Source organism: Psittacula echo (assembly GCF_963264785.1).
Source record: "Psittacula echo genome assembly, chromosome: 6".
Classification (NCBI taxonomy): Eukaryota; Metazoa; Chordata; class Aves; order Psittaciformes; family Psittacidae; genus Psittacula; species Psittacula echo.
The window spans coordinates 49483427-49503722 of NC_137743.1; the positions used below are offsets into that span (position 1 = coordinate 49483427).

Here is a 20296-nt window from a genome sequence, read left to right on the forward strand (position 1 = left end):
CCTCCTGGTCATGCTCCTTTTGATGCAGCCCAGGATACGGTTGGCTTTCTTGGCTGCGAGCACACACTGAAGCCGCCTCATGTTCATTTTCTCATCGACCAACACCCCCAAGTCCTTCTCTGCAGGGCTGCTCTGAATCTCTTCTCTGCCCAACCTGTAGCTGTGCCTGGGATTGCTCTGACCCAGGTGCAGGACCTTGCACTTGGCATGGTTAAACTTCATAAGGTTGGCATCAGCCCACCTCACAAGTGTGTCAAGGTCCCTCTGGATGGCATCCCTTCCCTCCAGCGTATCAAGCGAACCACACAGCTTGGTGTCATTGGGAAACTTGCTGAGGGCACACTCAATCCCCACTGTTCATGTCACCGTTAAAGATGTTGAACAAGATCAGTCCCAACACCGATCCCTGAGGGACACCACTCGTTACTGGTCTCCAGCCGGACATCGAGCCATTGACCACAACTCTTTGCATGTGACCATCCAGCCAGTTCTTTATCCACCGAGTGGTCCACCCATCAAATTGACATCTCTCCAATTTAGAGACAAGGATGTCGTGTGGGACAGTGTCGAACGCTTTGCACAAGTCCAGGTAGATGACATCAACTGCTTTACCCCTGTCCGTCAGTTCCGCAGCCCCATCATAGGTGGCCACCAAATTGGTCAGGAAGGATTTCCCCTGCCCATTGTGCCCCCTCCCCTCACAAGACCAGTGCAGGCACTCTCTACACCCCGAGCTCTGCGCTGCCGCCTCCCCTCTCATCAGCTCTGTCTAATTCCTACGCTGTCACAGCCAGGGCAGCCAGAGCAGAGCTCCCAGAGCAGGCCCTGGCCCTGAGGCAAGCGCTTCCTATCCCGCTCGCGCTGCCGGCACCAACTGCAGTGCCACGCCCTGCTCCAGCGCTCCCCGGGGCGCGTTCTACCCGCTCAGGGCGGGGCCGTCCCTCTTGGCACCGCCCCCTGTGAGTCCCTGCCGCGTCAGCGGAGCTGCCCGCCCCTGGGCAAGGCCGGGCAAAGGCTTGCGCTCCTTGGGTGGCTCTCGCTGCTCAGAGCTGAGGCTCCGGGACGGGGGGGTTTCCCCTCGCTCCGGAGTTGAAGGCCCCTCTCTGGAGATACCCACCTCGGGAATTCCTAATTTAATAATTTTTATATTAATGATAATTATATTATTTCATAATTTAATAAACTGCTTCTTCAACAGTGTCCAATGCACTGTATCTAAAGTTTAAAGTGCTAATGCCACCTGTTTGTTGCAAGTAAGACCAAATTCCACCAGTTCCTTGGTGGAACTGAGTTCTAGCTGGTTTGCTTTCAATAATTTCATACACTTGAGGGAGCAGTTTACAAAATAACAATGATTTACTCTGCTGGGTTTCCACGTTTCAATTTACAGACCTCCCCGTAGAGAAGCAGGTCACTCTACGACAAATTTAAGTCCGTTCACTGACAGTAGTTTCCTTCCATTTCTTGAATCCTGCAGAAAGAACTTACAGACTCCTCAGGGTTTTGCAGGCCAGGGCCACCTGATGTGTTCCATTAAGGCAGCTCTTGTATAGTTACACACCTACCAAATCAAGTCTAGAACTGGCATAATTGTGTTATTTCTTACGCATATTGAAGGATGTGTAACACAGATGCATCTAACAATTTATATTAAGCACACATTGCTCCATCGCATTGCATATGCTCCATCACAGCAGCTGATCCTGAACCACTGAAGAGGAATTTTATCACTGACATCACTGAGTGCAGGATTTGGCCCATGTTTCTTAACACATAGTAATGCTGAAGATATATGTTGTTATATTACTGAATATTTTTTATCTTATCACATGTAAGCTGACTAAACTAGGAGTTATTTATAGAGGTTAATTCACATTTTTACAGCATATGGATGGGCTTTTTGCCAGCTTTAGCATGAATACAGTTTATATTTATTAAGGCTGAGCTATCTAATTAACCATAGACAAAATCGGTGAATAGCTTTCTAATATTAGTACCTCAAGGTTGCCAATAATTTCATTTAGGATTTCGTACTCTTCGGTCTTCTGATCTTCGGCAGTGATAGCAGCCACAGCATCTACCTCAAAGGAATCTGCCTCTGGACAGGGCTCTTCCCCTTGATCAGATTTCTCTTGGTCAGACCCCTAGCAGCAACCAACCACAAGAAATGTGTGAGTTACAACATTATCCTGCTGTCTACAAGACCAAACAGTGTCAAACCTGAAGACATGCAACAACACGTGATGCCTGCTTTTGAGAACTCCTGCTCTGATAGAGACCATCAGTGTGTCTCTCTCACTGCCCAGGCCAGGTTGGCCTGAGGTTATTGATACAGGGGGCTTGATATAAGAAACGCTAGTGCCTGGAAAATATAAAGTACTTTTTAGCTTAACTTAAGCTGTAGAAAGAAAACTATGTTATAAATCTGTGGAATTCAGGGGCCCCACTAAACATGAGTTAATTGTTTCACACTAGCCTTCTAAAGTATAACATTTCACACCATCCTTCTACTTATCAGTTAGTTCAAAGACAGAGCCTCCCAAACATCTGCTGGCTTGAGATACACCTTGCCTGCCCATCCTGCTGAATAAAAGCATACCTACTTTACAACTTCAGCGAGTTGTGGAGTCAAACCGCGTATCATTATGAAGTTGCATGGTTTGAGAGCTCAGAGGTGCTGACTCAAATAAATGTCCTCTGCTAACTGATTAATGCATTAAAAGTAATATCATTCAATCTTAGGAGAGAATGCATGCTATGTTCTTGAGAGTAAATGTCATTAGTGTCTGGGCTCCAATGAGAAATAAATGAGGTAGGAGACCCATTGAAAACTATCTTTAAAAAAACCCAACAAAACAAAGAACAAAACCCTCTACCTTAGATTCTGTCTCTGCAGCTGTTAGTGATGTTATGAATGACGAATAGATGTCCGAAGGTATGCCTTCTTCCAGCAGAGCAGGGAAGGGAGGATCTGCAGGTTCAGCAAGTTCAATCACAGACTGGCAATATAAAAAAAAAAAAAAAAAAAAAGAGAAAAAATGTAAGAAAAAGAAAAAGTAATTCAAATTAAATTTTTGCTCAGAGGTTTATTGCAGATTTTTCTAAGTGGTAACAAAATGGCTGGCAAACAACAAAAAACAATACCTTTTTTGTTACTATCCAGGTGCTCAGAACTGGAAAGCATACTGAAAATGATAATAGATCAGCTTTAATTTCTAGCTGCATCTCAAGGGTCCCTCTTTATAATACTTGGCAAGAACAGATGATTTTCATAATTTCATAACACTACAGCGTCTTACTCGTGTGGATAATTAAGTTTAGAAAACACAGTGCCTAGATAACACGCAGTCTTCCCAATACAAATATATCACTTCTGAACAGGGATCTGGTTGCATTTTGGAAGTAAAGGGCCCAGGTGACCACTAGGGTACTCTATCAAAGGAATCAGCTGGAGTAAAGTTATAATCACTCTGCATCAAATAAGGCCCTAAGAAATATGTAGCTATAATTTAAGAGTTGCCAATGGGACAAGTTTTGCAGCTTCATCATGCCTGCTCCCACTTCACTTTCCTGTGAACACGGGAACCTCACTGGTATTCTGCTGGCGCGTGAACTGTGGCTCCAGGAATGCTCTGACAGGGGAATGGCTTTTCCCCTCTGAAGTAGCTGGATGCAGTACTTATTCTGTGCTTGGGCTCTTGTGAGTGATGCAGAAGGTGGCCCTGCATCCTCTGAAGGGACAAGAGTTTGTGTCTTTTTTTGCATGTGTGGTTTTTGTGGGTTGTATTTTGGTTTGTTTTTTTTTAATTGATGAGATTGAACAGGGGGACAAGTTTTTTGAACAAGCAAGGAACAGCATATAATACTAAAATGGTATATCTAGGGCCTCTGCAGTGGGAAGTGCCCACTGAGAATACCAGGCAGATGTTCCAGTTCTGAGTCAGCTATTACAAACATGTAACTACATTAATTCACATCAGGGTAATTGCAGCTCCCATGAATTAATTTCCTCATACCTTTGAAATCGCAGCTAGGTTGATATTTGGTTTGTTTAGTTACTTGCTACAGTTAAACATGCTGAAAATGTTCAAGGGTCTATACATTTGCAAAAGTCATAACAAAAACTGAAAATAAAAAGTGAGACCTAGCCATTATAATTTATCACATTAAAAATCTCTTTTGTAGTTCTGGAAATTGTTCAGAAGTTATGTTTTGACTTTGTCTTTATCTTCAAGATTCCCTGTCATGTGTGAGCTCACTAAAAAAAGTAGACAGTATTAACTCATGTTTATAAGAACCCAAGAGCCTGACAGGAAGATTTCCTGAATTTAAGTAAGAAGAAAATCAGATTTTATAGAAACATTTTTTCTGTATCACTAATGACTCAAATTTTACAGCACTGTGCTAGTGCCTACAGACTCACAAAAGGAATAGGTAGAAAGTGTAGTTTGCGCATCAAAATGCAAAAACCTTGAGTTGAGCTAAATGTTATTTCTAAAATAAAAAGAAACTTTAATTTCAAATTCCTAAAAAAAAAAAAAGTAAAAATGAAAAAACCCAAATCCAAAAACCTAGAGCTCTTTTGATTTAGCAAATATTTCAATTTTCTCTGATTTCTTACCTTATATTTTCTTATTAAAAATATTCACTGAATTGGATGAGAATTCACAATTACTTTCTATTCCCTTAAAATAACGTATTTTTTGTTAGTTAACTATTTACTCAAAATAATTTCTTAATTTAGATTAAATCATTGTTCCATTTATTCCCTCCATTTCAAATTTAAAAAAAAAAATAATGTAAAAAAACTAGACTGGGCTTTTAAATCAATTTCTAGCTGATGAAATACAGTTTTGTAGCACGGATAAGATTTTCAGATGTCCTCTTTTAGAATAATATTTTTACTTCACTGCATCCTTTTAAAAAGAGCCATTCTTTACTCATCTGTTCCATGTCTAATAATAACCCTTGGATCTTGAAGAAATAACTAAATTACAGCAGAACTAGTCTCTTTAATGAGCCATAATAGTCTCAGCATTCAGCCAAAAGTTTTTTTAAAAGACTGTGAAGTTTCAGTGTTAAATATGAAGTATTTTGTTTAGTAATAATAAATTTATTAGCAGTACTACAGTTTACAGCCAAAATATAGTGACCTAAAAATGCCATTCTGCATTGCTCCTTCATATACATTGTGTCCTTAACTAGTCCAGTGGAAAATTAGAACGAATGAATTGTGGTGAGAGCCCAAAGCCAACAAACGTATTTAAATGAATCCTTCTGATGCAATACTTTCCTTAAAAAAAACAAACAAAAAACCCCCCCAAAAAAACCCCAACAAACCCAAACCCCAAACAATTAAGTCTTTGTATTTCCTTTGAACAAAACCTCATGTTTAATAGCGCCAATGGCTCTGTAGTAAAATCTATTTAAAAACAGAGAAGGAGACACAGTAAGTTTTATACAGTCACAGTGGCTTTAAAAACACATTGTTAGTTTCTTAAGTCTGAGTATATTTATGGTGAATTAATTCCGCTGACCCACATTAAAAAATTCATCCTCCTTTTTTTTAATTCCTGAAGATTTGTCATTATGTGAGCATTATTCACTATGACAAAGATGTATTACTCAAAGTGTCCTCTTGAATCAATGTAACTATCGAAATGTGAGAAACAGTTTGGCAAGATGATAATGCCTTAAAATTACCGGGAATATTTTCCTGCACACTGCGGCCCAATGGATGCATGAGAATTCAAACATAAAGAAATCATAAGGCAGTTGCATAAATGTAGATGGCATATTAGTGTCAGCTGCAGATAAAAGGATGCTCTTAAAGAGACTGGAGGAAGCAGAAGTTAATAGTCTTATATAGTCTAAAACAATAGTCTTACTAATTCCTAGGTGTGGTGGGGTTCCAAAAGGCCTCTTGAATCTGGACAAGTTAGAGCAGGCTAGAGGCTGCTCTAACATCCAGGAGAACTTAATGTGGGAAATATTGTTCAGTGTCACCTTTACTTTCCCACCCCAGTCTTGGTGGAGTCACAGGTGAGTAGCTGGTATTCAAACATCGCTCTCAATGTATAGCCCCATGCCACTATTTTTCTCTGGAATTCTTTCTAGTAAAAGTGTGCATAAAGAGAGGTCAGTATCAAAAGTGTCATGTTGTTCTGTATGTAAACCCACATAGTTTTCTTGTTGTTAAGAACTAGCAAATTACCTTTTTACAAATGTAGGCAAAGACAATAAAATAGTATACATGAAAATTTTTAAAACAGAATAATGGCAGGAAAGAAGACTGGTAAAGCATTCTAATAAATGAGTTCCACAGATGTGGCTGTTACTATAAAATTAGCTTTGCATAACTTACCAGTATGCCATTACATTTTCCCCCAGATGTTTATCTGTTACTTAAATTAATTTTGCTTAAGTTACTATTATTGCAGATTTTATCTATGCTGTATTTTATTATTTAAGTTTCTGTGGCATAAAACAAGCCCTGGCTGATAGTATTACTTTTAATACTATATATAAGAGATTTTAGTATTATACAAATGGCTGCTGGGTATATCTTAATAGTCATAGCACAGAACGTCTGTTCACAAAATATTATGTAGATTAAAACCAGCTATTTACTTACACTCTAATTCAAGTCATCGGAAAGGTTTGCAGTATTTATGTATGTGGTATGAAGGGAAACAATCCACTCTGGGAATAAATATCAGAGCTCGGAAATTAGCAAAGCTAAGGTCAAGGTCAGTTTGGATTTACTAACATACTTGCTGAAAATTAGAATTTATAGTTTATGTTTACTTTTTCAGAAATGAGAAAAGAGACTGAGGGGGTGGTGTGTTTGCCTCCTTGATACAAGACTTTTGTAACACAGAAACATTTTAAAACCACCATTTCAGTTTAATATTATCTGAAATTCTGTACTCCATTCCACAGAGTCTTAACATAAATTCTCTGTAGCTAATCTTACCAAACATAGGAAAACAATGATTTTAAGGATTGGAAAAAATATCCCAAGTTCAGCACAGACCATTTTTAAAGCCTTGTAACATCTTTCAAAGCCTTTCAATGGCTTTCCAACTGATATGGATTTGGTTTTATATGAATGGCAGGAGCATTTTAAAAAAGGTGTTCTTTGTGTGTCATTCTTTATATTTGTATCATCTGTGTATTTCTAACAGTATGCCACAGGACTTTGTGCTACCAGAGACCTGCACAGACCTCTCTCATATACATACATATATATATACATGAATGTGAGATCTGCTATGAAACAAAATATTTAATACAGGGTTTACATTAGTTTGCCATTCATGCTAAGCATGCCCAGCTACACACCTATAAATGTGCTGAATTTCAGTAGCTGGAATAAAAGGCATTTACAAGATATTGTTTGTTAGCTGCCTGTATTTTATGTGGTCGAATTTGAATGAATAACTAATGGACAGAGATGCACTGCCACACTGACTCAAACCTGCCTTCCTCCCCACCTTTAACCTGCCAGCATATGCAAACACAATGAATCCACCCTACTTGCCTTCTCAGGCATTGCCCTGCAGCGTTCTCACAGGGGGTTTTTCTGGGAGGCTGTTGATCGCTCTACAAATATATTTGCCATCCTATTCTGCAGCAATGCTATACCCAGGGTCCAAAGGACTGAAGGATATTTTGAAGCATTTAAAAACTTAATCCAGACATATGATCTATGTCGTGTGATTAAGATGGCAGAGCTTTCTTCTGAATGCCTTTACTGTACACATTTGTATTAATATTTAAAGTAGAATTAAGATCAATGAGAGATTAAACTTGGACTCTGAATCATGTTCCCCAGTTGCTAATGAAACACATGGAAATTCTGTGTGCATGTTCCTGGGCAGGATCTTTCAAACCACTATTTCTCAAATGAGACAAAAGTTCAGTAAGTCAAACACATACTTTATGCCCTTTTCCCTGCATTTCAAAATTCAAGTTAATACTTTTAAAAGAGAATTTTCCATGCTTCTGAGCCGAGATGTGAATCAACGTTGTTGACAATACATCAGTAATTAATCTAGTCCAAAATAGCTATCTGAAGCAATTTGGTGCCTACATTGACAAAACAGGATCTGCTCCTCCTCCCAGGAAGCTGTAAATCAGTCAGTGACATCTGGCCTCAAGGACATCAGAGTCATCTGAAATGTGGTAATTTATATTAATGAATATCAATATTAATTTTTAAATAAAAAAGAATTTGCTACTGCCATTATGTTTACATATGGAATATTATTTATAGCTTGTGTTCCTCCTTTCCTACATTTTGCCCATAAATTATTGTAAGGAAACACACTGTCAGAGTTACAAATATTTTTCCTTCGAGTTAAAGCTTTTACATATCCTCTTACTGTTTTCAGTAACTAGATGAGGGCAACAACCAGGATTTTCTTGCTACTCGAGGAACTGCTGCCAATTTTAATGCTTGACTGAGTAGAAAAGAGTGCTTCTACAATAACAACCAAAGCCTTCCTCTCTAGAGATATCTTAAGAATATCCTAACATACCAGAAAAAAATAATACTGATTTAACTGGGCTGCGGTCATCTACTTCTGCTTTTACCCAGCTTCCAATTATTACTGACCATTCAGAGATTATTTAGAAAGACAGAATAAGAGATAAAAAAAAAAAAAAATCCCCAGTTGGCTTTCATGCTGAGGACACATCACTAAATGATTCACCTTGGAATGGTCACTCTAGATTCACATTGTGTTTAGCATTGCCAAATCTCCTAGAGTTATGGGATTACAAGAGCATCTCAGTTTTCATTTTAAAATAAAGTTAGTGTCTAGCTCTTACAGTTGCAGAGAAAAGATTGAAAACATAAATCGTGAAAGCTCAAAAACCAGACTGCAAGCAGAAGGAACCAAACTAAAAAATACTTTATTTTTAATATTTTTTAATATTTTTAAGAAACATTCATGATTTTTTGAAGGTCTGTCTCACCATTTTAAACTCCTTTTTAAACGTTTTAAAAACAATGCATACAGATTTTGAGGAAGGGTGAAACGTATTTTTTTAGTACCTGAAAGTGCAACTCTTGCATATTAGGACTCTTCAAAGTGACAAGTCCGCCTCTTCCAGTTCAAGAGCACCCATCAGACAAGCAAAGAACAGGCAACTCCTAGTGTGGCTGTACAGTTATATTTAACAGGGATCCAAAGCCATTTCAAAAAAACCAACAAAACAAGCACCTTTCCCACAGTAACAAACTTTCTGGATTTACAAATATTCTTTTAAAAAAGTAAGGACTTTTAAAATTAGTCATATGATCACATTAGAAACCATAAAAGTAGGTTCTGTTGAACCCAATGCATAGCAGATGGTCTAATATTTTGATTGCACACACCTTATGAGGTCAGGGCTGTACATTTCCTTGCTGTACATCTCTTCTTTTCCAAATCAATCAGGGAAGATCTGAGATGAATGCTGAAAACACTATGACAAAAATTTGAAAGCATACTTGGCCAGGTGCATTTTGGTACCTCTTTCTGGAAGGAGGCTTCATACCTTTTCTAAAGACTTGCTGCCATCTCATACTGTCAGAAAATCAATTTGCATGAGAGCATATGCATTTGGCAACAAAACGGCCTATAAGACGTAAATTGCTTAGGGGGGTGGCATTCATCACACCTGCTTTAGGGGCTTTGTCAATCCCCTAAACCCCTGCTTGTAAGTAAGCGCAAAGATGACTGCATCTCCTGAGAAACAGTCAGAGCAGCTAAGATAAATTAAGAACCTAACAATTGCTTAATATACCTCCCCTGGACTACAGCAAGCACAGCCTTTTACCTTTCCCATTGGAACTGAGGAAAGCTGGATTACTCAGTTTGCCTGGTGCTGGGAAATATGAAATATTCCCTTATTTATTCAAAGAGCAACTATAAAAACTTAGCGGGGATTAACAGCACCATACATTCCTCCTGCAGCCCTGAGTGCATACTGTAAAAGTCAGATGGCTGCTGGCACTATCCTGGGCTGTTTTTTCCCAGGTGTTACATGTGTGATGCAGCAATGTCTCACCAACTATTACTGTTCTACAGGGTCAGCCCTAGGACTGCCAAAACCAAGCGAATGTAGACATGCCTATCTCCAGCATTTACGTCTGTTCCTGGCACGTCTAATGCTGTGTACACATCAGTTACAGCAGGCATGTGTCTAGAGAGCTGTGTGTATGCCCACCGGGTTTCTCTTAGTTCAGTAAGTGAGTCTTCAGGCTTCATCTACATGAGTACAATGTACATGAAAGAAGATTCCCCCAAAACTAGGAAAACTTTAAAAGAAACTTTTAAAATCAAAAGGATTCAAGGTTCAAGACTGGGAGCTCCTGCCGAGAAAGTCTGGCAGCAGAACAATTATCTTTTGGTGTTGATACAGTAACGTGCAATCACTGCCTCAAGCTGGACAGAGGTCCCACCTCCAGCCTTTGTCTGCCGCCATTCTTGAAGAGCCTTCCTTTCCTACCCATTTCCTCTGAAACCAGCATTTCCTCCATGCAAGGCTGGTCCTGGATAAGCCCCTCACACAACTGTCTCATACTCTCTACATTCCCGCACCAATGACAAAGGAACAAGCTCTTTCTATACTCCTCTCAGTTATCAGGTGCATTAGGTATGTATATGCTTGTCTATATTGATTCACCCCTAGCTGATGCTGCAGAAAAAAGCTGCCCTAACATTTAAAAGGTTTCATTAAAAAAAAAAACAACCAACCAACCAACCAAACCAAACAACCTAAAGAATATTGATTCTAAGCTAAAAAGAAAAAAAATTGATCTCATAATTTAAAAACTACAATACAGATTTTTCAAAAATATGCTACATTACAAAACTTTTCAGGATATATGATCACATAAAAATGGGGAGCTTCTGTTCTTTGTTATTAGACCTAAAACATAAAGTCTTTGCCTGAGTGTGTAAGTTTCTGTTAAAACAACAATTTGTCCTGTGGACTGTAATTCAATTACTGTTTTTATTGGAATCACATTTTGCTTTGGAAACAATCATGCAGAAAAACAACCAGTAACTTAGACATCTTAAAAACATCTCAAAACAGGCATGGCTCTGAGAACAAATCAGTTATGGTAATTCTTCCCCTGTGAACTGCAATGCTTTTTAAACCCATTTCCATATTTTTAATTAACACCTGGTTAAAAAAAATCTTACGGTAGGTCATTTTAATAACAAATGGGAAAATAATTTTATTTTATCAGAAAATTGACTCAAGACTATTTTAGGGAGTTATTTTTTCATGTTTTTATCATAAAAATGAAGTTATTAACATACATTTACCAATTTGGGAATTCAGAAGTAAGCCAGTTTTTCTCACAAATTTCATAGATACAGTTTTTATTCACCTTTCTATGTGAAATGTCTATTTTAACACCAGAATATTTGACCAGTACACACAAAACTCCACCTAAGTTTAAGACATCAGTACTTCTTTACAACTGCATTTCCACATAACTGGAATCTGCAGTATTCTAACCATAGCCTGTCAGTCAAAAGAAACCATCGCTTCCTTATATGACACTTGAATTTCATACTCCATTGTAAACAGTATATGTTCATAAATCTGTTTATACTGGTTCTCATCTTGAATGCTGGGGTTAGTTTTAACTCTATCTTATAATACTGTCGTTCATATTAAATAAAAATGCAGTTGTGTATAAGGGCAGGGCTAGTCTGGTAAATGCGAGTTAAACAAGGCTTTGTTTCAGCACAGCTTGGATTGGTGGGTGATTTGAAATCTACTAAATTTCCTCTTGGTAAATTGCCAAAGCCAGCCACACCTTGGATGATGTGAGGTTGTTTTTGAGAAGGTAACATCTCTTTACAGATTATCTCCTCCCACTTCAACTTGGAAGGTTTCTGAGAAGAGTCATTTCCATTTCTGTTGGGGCATGAAATGGTTTCTGGTGGAAAAAAGTCCATAAATCTCACTCTGCTTTGGCTTGTTGGGAAGCTCATGACAAATCATATAATCCAATGTGGAGATTTCAAAATTTGTTTAAAGAAAGCATGAGAAGAAACAAACATTTCTACCAAATAATGCCTCCCCAAACTAAAAAAGAAAAAAACCAAAAACACCCCAAAGCCCCAACAAACCAACACTCATTTACCTCCTTATCTCTTATAAACTTTATGTTAACTTCATCTTCTAGAAAATTTCCACATAGGTATCAAAACCAACAAAAATATGCAATATGCTCAAAAAAGGTTTCCACAATCACACAGAATTTTAACACAAGTCAGAATTGAGAGCAAATGTTTCAAACTTTGAACTGAAAATCTTAGGTTGGCTATAGAACAAGTGAATGTGAAAGGTACTGGGTTGAACTGTACACTTTCCTCTTACCCCACCTTGTGTTTTGTCCTTTTGAGAAACTCTGTTCTACAAAAATAGGCAAAGATAATGTGATCATAAAGTTTGCACAGAGTTTGCATGATGAGATAAAGAGAATGTGTCAGCTTTTGACAGAAAAGAAAAAAAAAAAGAAGCGATTATGTCAAAGGGATTTATCCATTCATTTTAGCAACACCTTTCCCCTGGCAGCTTTCCTAAATAGCAGCATCACAAGTACCAAAAAGCAGCACCTTCTTATAAGAATGCACAGCTATACCTGGAAGCATGACATTGCCTACTCTGAAGCTGCTGTCTTTCCATCTAACCCTCAGAAGGAAACACTCATCAGGAACACGAAATGTGTCTGGATTGCCAAGCAGAGAAGTTGAGGAAATCGTAGAAAACCCACTAATGGCTGGAAAGCTCAGCAGGCAATAGAGAAAGGCAGAGTGGATGGAGACACAAGAACATAATTAGTCCTGTGGAAGGAAAGACTTAGCAGCTCTGGCAAAAGCATGGGTCAACATGCAGAAGAGGTGAACGCGAGCGATGGGAAGTAGCCAGCAACAGAGTTGAACGTCTCACACATGGAGGAGAGACAGTGAGGCTGAACAGATGCATCTTCACCACTCTGGTACCAGAGTACAATGCTAAACAGTACACTTACTATTCTAGTCTCGCACTCCCCTTTGGCCTCAGCTGCCAAGCATGCCAGGCTGCATGAAGCAGATGAATGTCTAGTGTGGCTACCACAGTATCTCTTCTCACCAAACCAAGATTTTAACTTTCTTTCTCAATAGACTCATAACCCAAATATCATATCAAAGATGGCACTGTAAAGACTTCTGGACGTGGGCCCTATTCACTTCCTTAACTACTTCAGGTTATTTCCACCCGATAATCCCTTGCTCCATCTAGACAAAATGTCACATAACTTAGGTCCTCCTGTCATGATTCTTTAATTTGATTTCAACATCTGGCAGAAACTGAACCAACTCTCACAACTGCCACTGGGTTTGTGTTTTTATGTTGGCCAGAAATATTCACTTATGCACCAAAACACAGTCTTTCTCCAGCCAACACAATCCATATATGTGCACATATATATGTCTGTAACTGCTAATTGTTGTTTAAGCCTAGCACGGCTAAAAAAAAAAACAAACAAAAACCAGACAAACCCCCCCCCCCAAAAAACCTAAACCAAAAAATGGCTTTTAAAGAAGGAATCAATACCAAAAGCTGAAAAGAGAAAATGCCCCACTAGAGACCTTAAAGAGACAAGACCTTACCAAATTTAATAGTCAAATTTTCAATGTAGTCTCTCTGCACACAGTATCTTCACATTTACAGGGCTGACTAGTTTAAGCGTTCTTTGCAGGTGTTCATTATATCATGTATACATCCTAATAAATCATACTGGATGCACAGCTCCATGTGGAAGAAACAGAGCTGATAGGATACCTTTGAAAAACTTGGCCCCAAACCTAGAGACAATTTATTTCTCTGTGACAAGTAACTTAACAGATATATTTGTCTCTTAATGGTAAATTAGTCTTCAAGCAACACCCTCCAACAGAGGAAGATCTTAAGGTGCTCTTATAATATAAGGGATAGACAGTTTGAGCACTCTTAACTGTTTGGTTTGTTGGGTTTTTTTAAAGCTCTAAAATTATTAAAATTATGAACTTTAAATAATTATATTTCAACCAGTGTTTTACTAGTTTTCTCCCTACTTTCTCTGATTTTAATTTTCTCACTTGTCAGCACGTCTTGGCAGTGAGAACAAGAAAGACCTCAAACCTTTGCTGATTGCTTTCCACGCAATCTGATTTCTATAAATTAGAAGTTGCTGATGGGGAAGCAGACAGCAGTACCCTTTGATCAAGATACACGTCTTGATCTCTTTTATCATTTTTTTAAAAAAACAATAATATTACAACAAAAAAAAATCATCATACAAGCTTTTCGATCAAAGTGTGTCACTGTCTGCTTTCCAGTCAACATACTGCCAGTAAGTTGGCAAGGTGCCTGAAAAGAGCAGGCGGCAGCTGGTGGGTTTGATTACCATCTGTATATCCACTAATGTATAAAATCTTGTGTCTCCATCTAGTGGGCAACAGCATTTCCCAGGAAACTTTAAAATGGGTTGGAGCCTACTTCCGTGGATGGCAGAAGCAGTTTTGCTAGACTCCCTATCAGCAGAATTGGGCTCTAAAGCTGTATCGCATCAGAAAGCAATCTAAACCAAGGAAGGCTCTGGAGCCCCACCAGGGGTTCCGTCCTGTGCTGGCATGTGCCCTTGAAATCATGCTTTCTCCAGAAGCATTTGCAGAATATCTGTTTCTCTGCTCTCACAACAAGCCAGCTCTTTCTAACGTTTTGCAGCACTCTGGAAGTCTTAATGACCAAAATTTGAAAATGTAAAACAGATAACAGAAAAGAGAAGGTGAGGGAAAAGATGACATTAATGTCCTGAAATAAACAATAATGAATGAGACAAATATGCCAAGACAATGTCTTCCCTTAAGAATTAAACTAAAACATATTAAAGCATTACCCCCACTGACTGCTTGATGAGAGGACATGCAAACTACTGCATTAACTTTCTCATGTGGTTTCAGATAACATCCTTGACTGAATAGCAACCAGGATGAGATACATAGTTTTGGTTTTCAGGAAAAGTGTCACGTAAACAGTCGTTGGGACACAGAACGTAGAATCCATGTGACCACCCAAATGAGAAAATGAGGAACAAACTAGTGCTGTAACAGGTTTCTCATAACAGACACAGGACTAGAACAAATAGTTAATAGAAGATGAGTTCTACAATGTCCATTTATATCACCCTCCCTTTCATCAATTACTATCTTTTTTGACAACAATTCTGCTAGCCATGTACTGACTGGACATATTTCATGCACAGCCATCTAGTGTGAAAACTGCATCCTAATGAAGAACTATCAGTACAGCAAAATGACATAAAAAAAACCAACAACAAGATCATACTATCGATTTTTTTTCCATCCACATATGGACTAGGCCTAAATTCCCTCAGCTTGAGAAATCTGTTGAGATAACTCTCCAACACAGCATGATTACATTTCATTTAATGACTTCTCTGGATGCATGATAGGTTCTAAAATAGCTCTTCTTTTTCAGAATATCTTTTTATAAAGTTGTTTAAAATGCATTTTGATTTGATGCACCTAAATTGGTTACAGTAAAGCATTTTCTACTTTTATCTTATACTCCATTGCATTAGAGGTAAGTTTATTGTTCTATAAATCATTAATTCAAAGGAATTTCAGTTTAACAGCACCTAATAGACACAATCATTTAAAGTAACATGCTGCCAATATTCAGCTTTTAATCAGAAGCTGATCTGTCTTCATATAGTAAAAAAAAAAAAAAAAAAAAAATTATCAGAAGAAAGCATCATTTTTAAGAAACTCAGGAATGAGCACTTAAAAATTAAGTCAATACATGCCAAAAACTTTTGTGCTAATTTATTATATTGCTTGCTTGTGCAGGAAGGGCATGAGATTTGTTTCAATCTAATCTAATTGCCTTTATTTCAACAGAAAGTACAAGAATTAGAAATGAATGTTGTTCCCTCAATAATTTGCTGTGATAGAAGCTTTGTTTTCCAGGTCAGCACTTCCCATTTCTGATTGCTTAATGGGAGCGCCACACTGGCTAAAAAAAGAAGGCTCTGAAACTTTAGGAAATAGAAACTGCTGATGACCTGGTGAAGGAATAATGATTTATAATATATGAATAGGGGCAATAATTGGATAGCAGGCTGTACTCAAAAAAGCCTTAATTCACAGATCTGACATCAGAAAGTCATAATCCATCGATCTAGCATCAGAATGATGGATTATGACTTTTTTTAAGAACATGTAGACATGTCAGCTTCACGAGCATTCCGGGAATCACAGTCTAAATTGTTTTACTGAGGTCACTCAAACAATTTCATCTTTTTCCAATAAAGCTGATGCACTAATATTTTGAAATGTAAAAGTTCTCTTGGATCCATTTTTTTTGTTTCAAACCCTAAAAATCCTTCAACCAAATACTGCAGGTTGCCATAGCCTGTGATTAAAGAATTTTTTAATAATTACTTCAAATCTGTGTCATTTTCTTAAACAGATGACAATAATTTTAGATCCTAATTCATTTTTATGTCAAAAAGGTTTTGCATTTGAATTCAGAGGTGAAAAAAACAGGTTGCAAAGTGAGGGATTAATTACTATCTTTTCTTTCAGGAAGCGCAGTGCCATATGCTATAAAGGTTTTCCCCTGGACTATTGCAAAAATATCTGATTTTTAACCTCTGGCTCCTTCCTTTTTTTGACCCTGATGAGGTTTTAAATTGTCACTGCCAAAAAACAAAGTTATGATGTGAATATTTACTTACAGGTAAACCATAATTTCATTCATAAAATTCTATTACAAAATCTTCCGCATTACAATGAAGTGAAACCACCTATAAATTAATAACTGCTGTGTTAGACTAATTCAATGGCTCAGACAGGTAAAAGCTCTTAAAAAAAAAAAGCTTTATGCTCCAGGCAAGTATTGAGAATAAAAATAAAATCCAACATTACATATAAAATATGACTAAATATTTTCAATGTATACACATATTAAAACCACAAAAAAACTGTGACTAAAACCTCTTCCAAAGGTCTAAAAACTTTAAGTATACAAGTAACAAGGGCTAAAGAGCAAAAGAAATGAAGCAGACTAAGCCGGGTTGCATATCTCTATTTCTCCCCATAAACTCCTTTTTCTCTTCCCTTGTCTAGAAGGCTCTTTCTGCTTCTCTGGTCTTTCTCATCTTTCTCACCTTATTTCCCTTTTTACTCGTAAAAAGTTTTTCATGAGAGCTTATTAATAAAGTAACTACTTACATGAAGCTTGCTGGGGTTATTTTATACTTTTCTATATGTTCATAACTAAAGCCACTCTGGAAAGGAGACGTCATAGGGCTCTTTTACAACGGCTGAAATAATTTATTTCACTAAACCCCAAGTACATTGAGCAAAGGCGTCCTGGGTCCAGTCTCAGCCCAGATTTCAAAACAAACAATGACAACAATAAGACCAAAGGAAAAGACAGCTGCAGAACAGTAACCTTTAAAATCTCAGTGGTTCATAGAACAAAAGGGGAAAATAATGCACTTTTTACAACAGTAGACATAAAGAATTTACTTCTTTTTGACAACTAGATATGAAATGGATTATAAAAATCACTGCCATGTTATACACACTCCTTCCTCTAAACACACCTAATCTTCTTAGAGGTCCCACATAAAGGGATCACAGCACTGAAAAGCAACTACTTCTTTAAAAAAAGACTTAAACAACAACACTGCACGACTGATCAAAAGAGAGAGTACCTTGTTCAATTAACTTTACAGGGGAATTATCATTGGCAGGCTGTAATTAATTCACTTGGAAGGCAGTCATGAGGACACCACAGCCAGCAGTTTTCTGGTTGTGATTCATATGCTTGAGGTAATGACAAGTGGTCAGGTTATCAGTTTTGCAGATTCCTTCAAAGAGCCTGTTGTGAAGCGCCCTAGCAGCATCAAACCAGGGTCACTATTACTTCATCATCAAACTATCTTCTACCTGAATTTTTCTTTTTGACACACTATTTACCCAGCTCAATTCAATTAAACTTATGACATCAAATGAGACCCAGAAGGGTAGCTACAACCTTTTTAAGCTGAAGAACAAAACCAGCCCTTAGGACTGCATGCAGGAGAAGACAGAGGCCTCCTGGTAAATTGAGTATCTCCTGACTGCTTCTCTTTTTTTGGACTTACGCATTAGTCCTACCTCTTACTATTAAACTGGTTGTATTCTTTCCTTGTCTCCACTGACACCACTAACTCATTTCATGTATATTACGAAGCAGCAGTCAGATGTTAACTTTCTGTCTTCAATGACGCGTGCTTGAACCAATGACCTTGAAGTGAAAGACTCTGTAGATCTTTAGCATTCCCTCGACACTCCAGGCCCCTTTACTCATCTAGTTTATAAGCAAAACCTGTGTGCAAAAGGAACACTTACTCACAATTACTATTACCACCATTCTGCTGTGGCAGTACATTGCACTGAAAGAATATGAATTATAAAGTGCATGGGTTAGTAAAATTTAAATCAAGCAAATGTTTAATATTAAGCCATTTCATCTTTTTCCAAAGTTCGGCAAATTTATTACAAAGCATTGAAACTGCACTTCAAGCCCTAAGGCTTGCAGTGTTGGAGCCTGCCTGATTAATGTAATTAAAAGAATAGCATAACTCAAAATTTATTAAAAATTAAATATATGTGGCCTTATTGTTTACTTCCAACTGACAGCATGATTTCCAGCTAAAAATTTGCACCGCTTAATACCTGACAAGTTGTTAAAGCACATCCCCTTTCTCCTGCTGTGCATGCAATTAAAAGAGCAGAGGTTAAACATGGCAATAAAAAAATAGGGGAATTCTGGTTTTTGGTCACAGTGGTGCTTGGTTCTCCCTTCTCATTTTTACAAAGAGCAGGTGCTGCTGAAGAGGTGGAAAGTCTCATGCTGGGAGGGCATCAAGCTGGAGAAGGATAGGAAAACGCTTCCTTGGACAGAATCTTCCTCCTTTCCACAGTCACTAACTGTTTTGCATTGCATTCTTCTACCTTAGCCAAGACCCAGTTTGAAGAGGAGCTAAACTATATGAATTAGATTTCTAGACACACATAGCTTGTGAGGCCTGATCCAGAGTCGTTTTCAATGGGTGCAAAGCTGGCGAATTTATGTGGCACAAAAACACTCTCTTACACAGTGCTTATGAGACACTTGCAAATGCTTGGCCAGCAAATGCTGGCTAGCATACTGAGGGATCCCAGAAGTCTCAGAAGCAGGTCTTATGGGACAGAAACCTAGTCCTCTTTTGAAACTACAGTAAAAAAGCATACTTCTTCTGCAAATACTGCCTGCATACCTACATTTTCTCCTACAACAATTCTGCATTTGCCTTCAGTCAGTGTACTGATCAGCAGCCCCTCCCAGTACCTGAGGTGGAAAGCAAATACAAAAATTAGAACAAGTTGGCAAATGTACCTGTATATACATATTTCATGTTAGCACAGTTATGCTTTAGAAATTATGGCAACAGCAATAGAATTCCACTGCTGTGATCATGGATAATCAAAGCGAGTGAAAAAAAAGCCAGTGCTGAAATATTTTCAAAGGTATGAAAGTCTTTACTGCTGTGTGATTTAAATTTACTTGCCATTATTTGAAATTTCCTTTAGTCTGTGTGATTAGAATTTAAATGCCTCCAAAGTATATTAACCATAATTCCTGTTATATTGCAGAAATACTGCAGCAACCTTCCCTTAATGTTGAAAACCAACAAGGCTCCTTAATTTACTAGAGAAAATACAAAGCGAAATTAGTTAAAATGTTTTGAATATGAAGTAGTATTTGGGAATGATCCACAAGACCATCTAATACAGCATTTTCTACTTTACGTATACATACACACACATCACAAAGCTATAGCAGCATTTTATACAACTGTAAATACAGGCTTTTTAATTTTTGCAAGAATATTTTTTAATAGTTTTCAGTTTGAGGCCTAATTTTGCTACCATTACATACCATGGTAATATGTCTATTTTAAATGCAATCCTAGTAGATCCCCTGAAATTACTTGGGATACACTGGATTGAGGATACCTGAGTTGGATTGTAAATTCTAGCTGCACACTCAAAATTTATACCTGACAGCAGTAAAAGAAGCACAGACATTAAAAGCCTTCCCGTGGGTTATCCCATGATGATTTTGTCCAAAAGTCTCCATCTCAACAATTTCTTTAATTTTCAAATTCAAGATGTGACTGATGAGTAGAAATTACTGT

General features: G+C 37.8%; 1 protein-coding gene across 1 annotated transcript in view; it reads right to left on the bottom strand.

Moving 5' to 3' along the window:
* CABCOCO1 (ciliary associated calcium binding coiled-coil 1) overlaps window positions 1-20296 on the bottom strand; it is a gene marked incomplete at both ends in the record, with an annotated part of 49359 nt that overhangs the window by 2504 nt on the left and 26559 nt on the right. The window contains 2 exons of the mRNA XM_080622011.1: window positions 1998-2144; window positions 2877-2999. Of these exons, the coding sequence (XP_080478137.1) occupies window positions 1998-2144; window positions 2877-2999 (270 nt within the window). The remainder of the gene's footprint in view (window positions 1-1997; window positions 2145-2876; window positions 3000-20296) is intronic.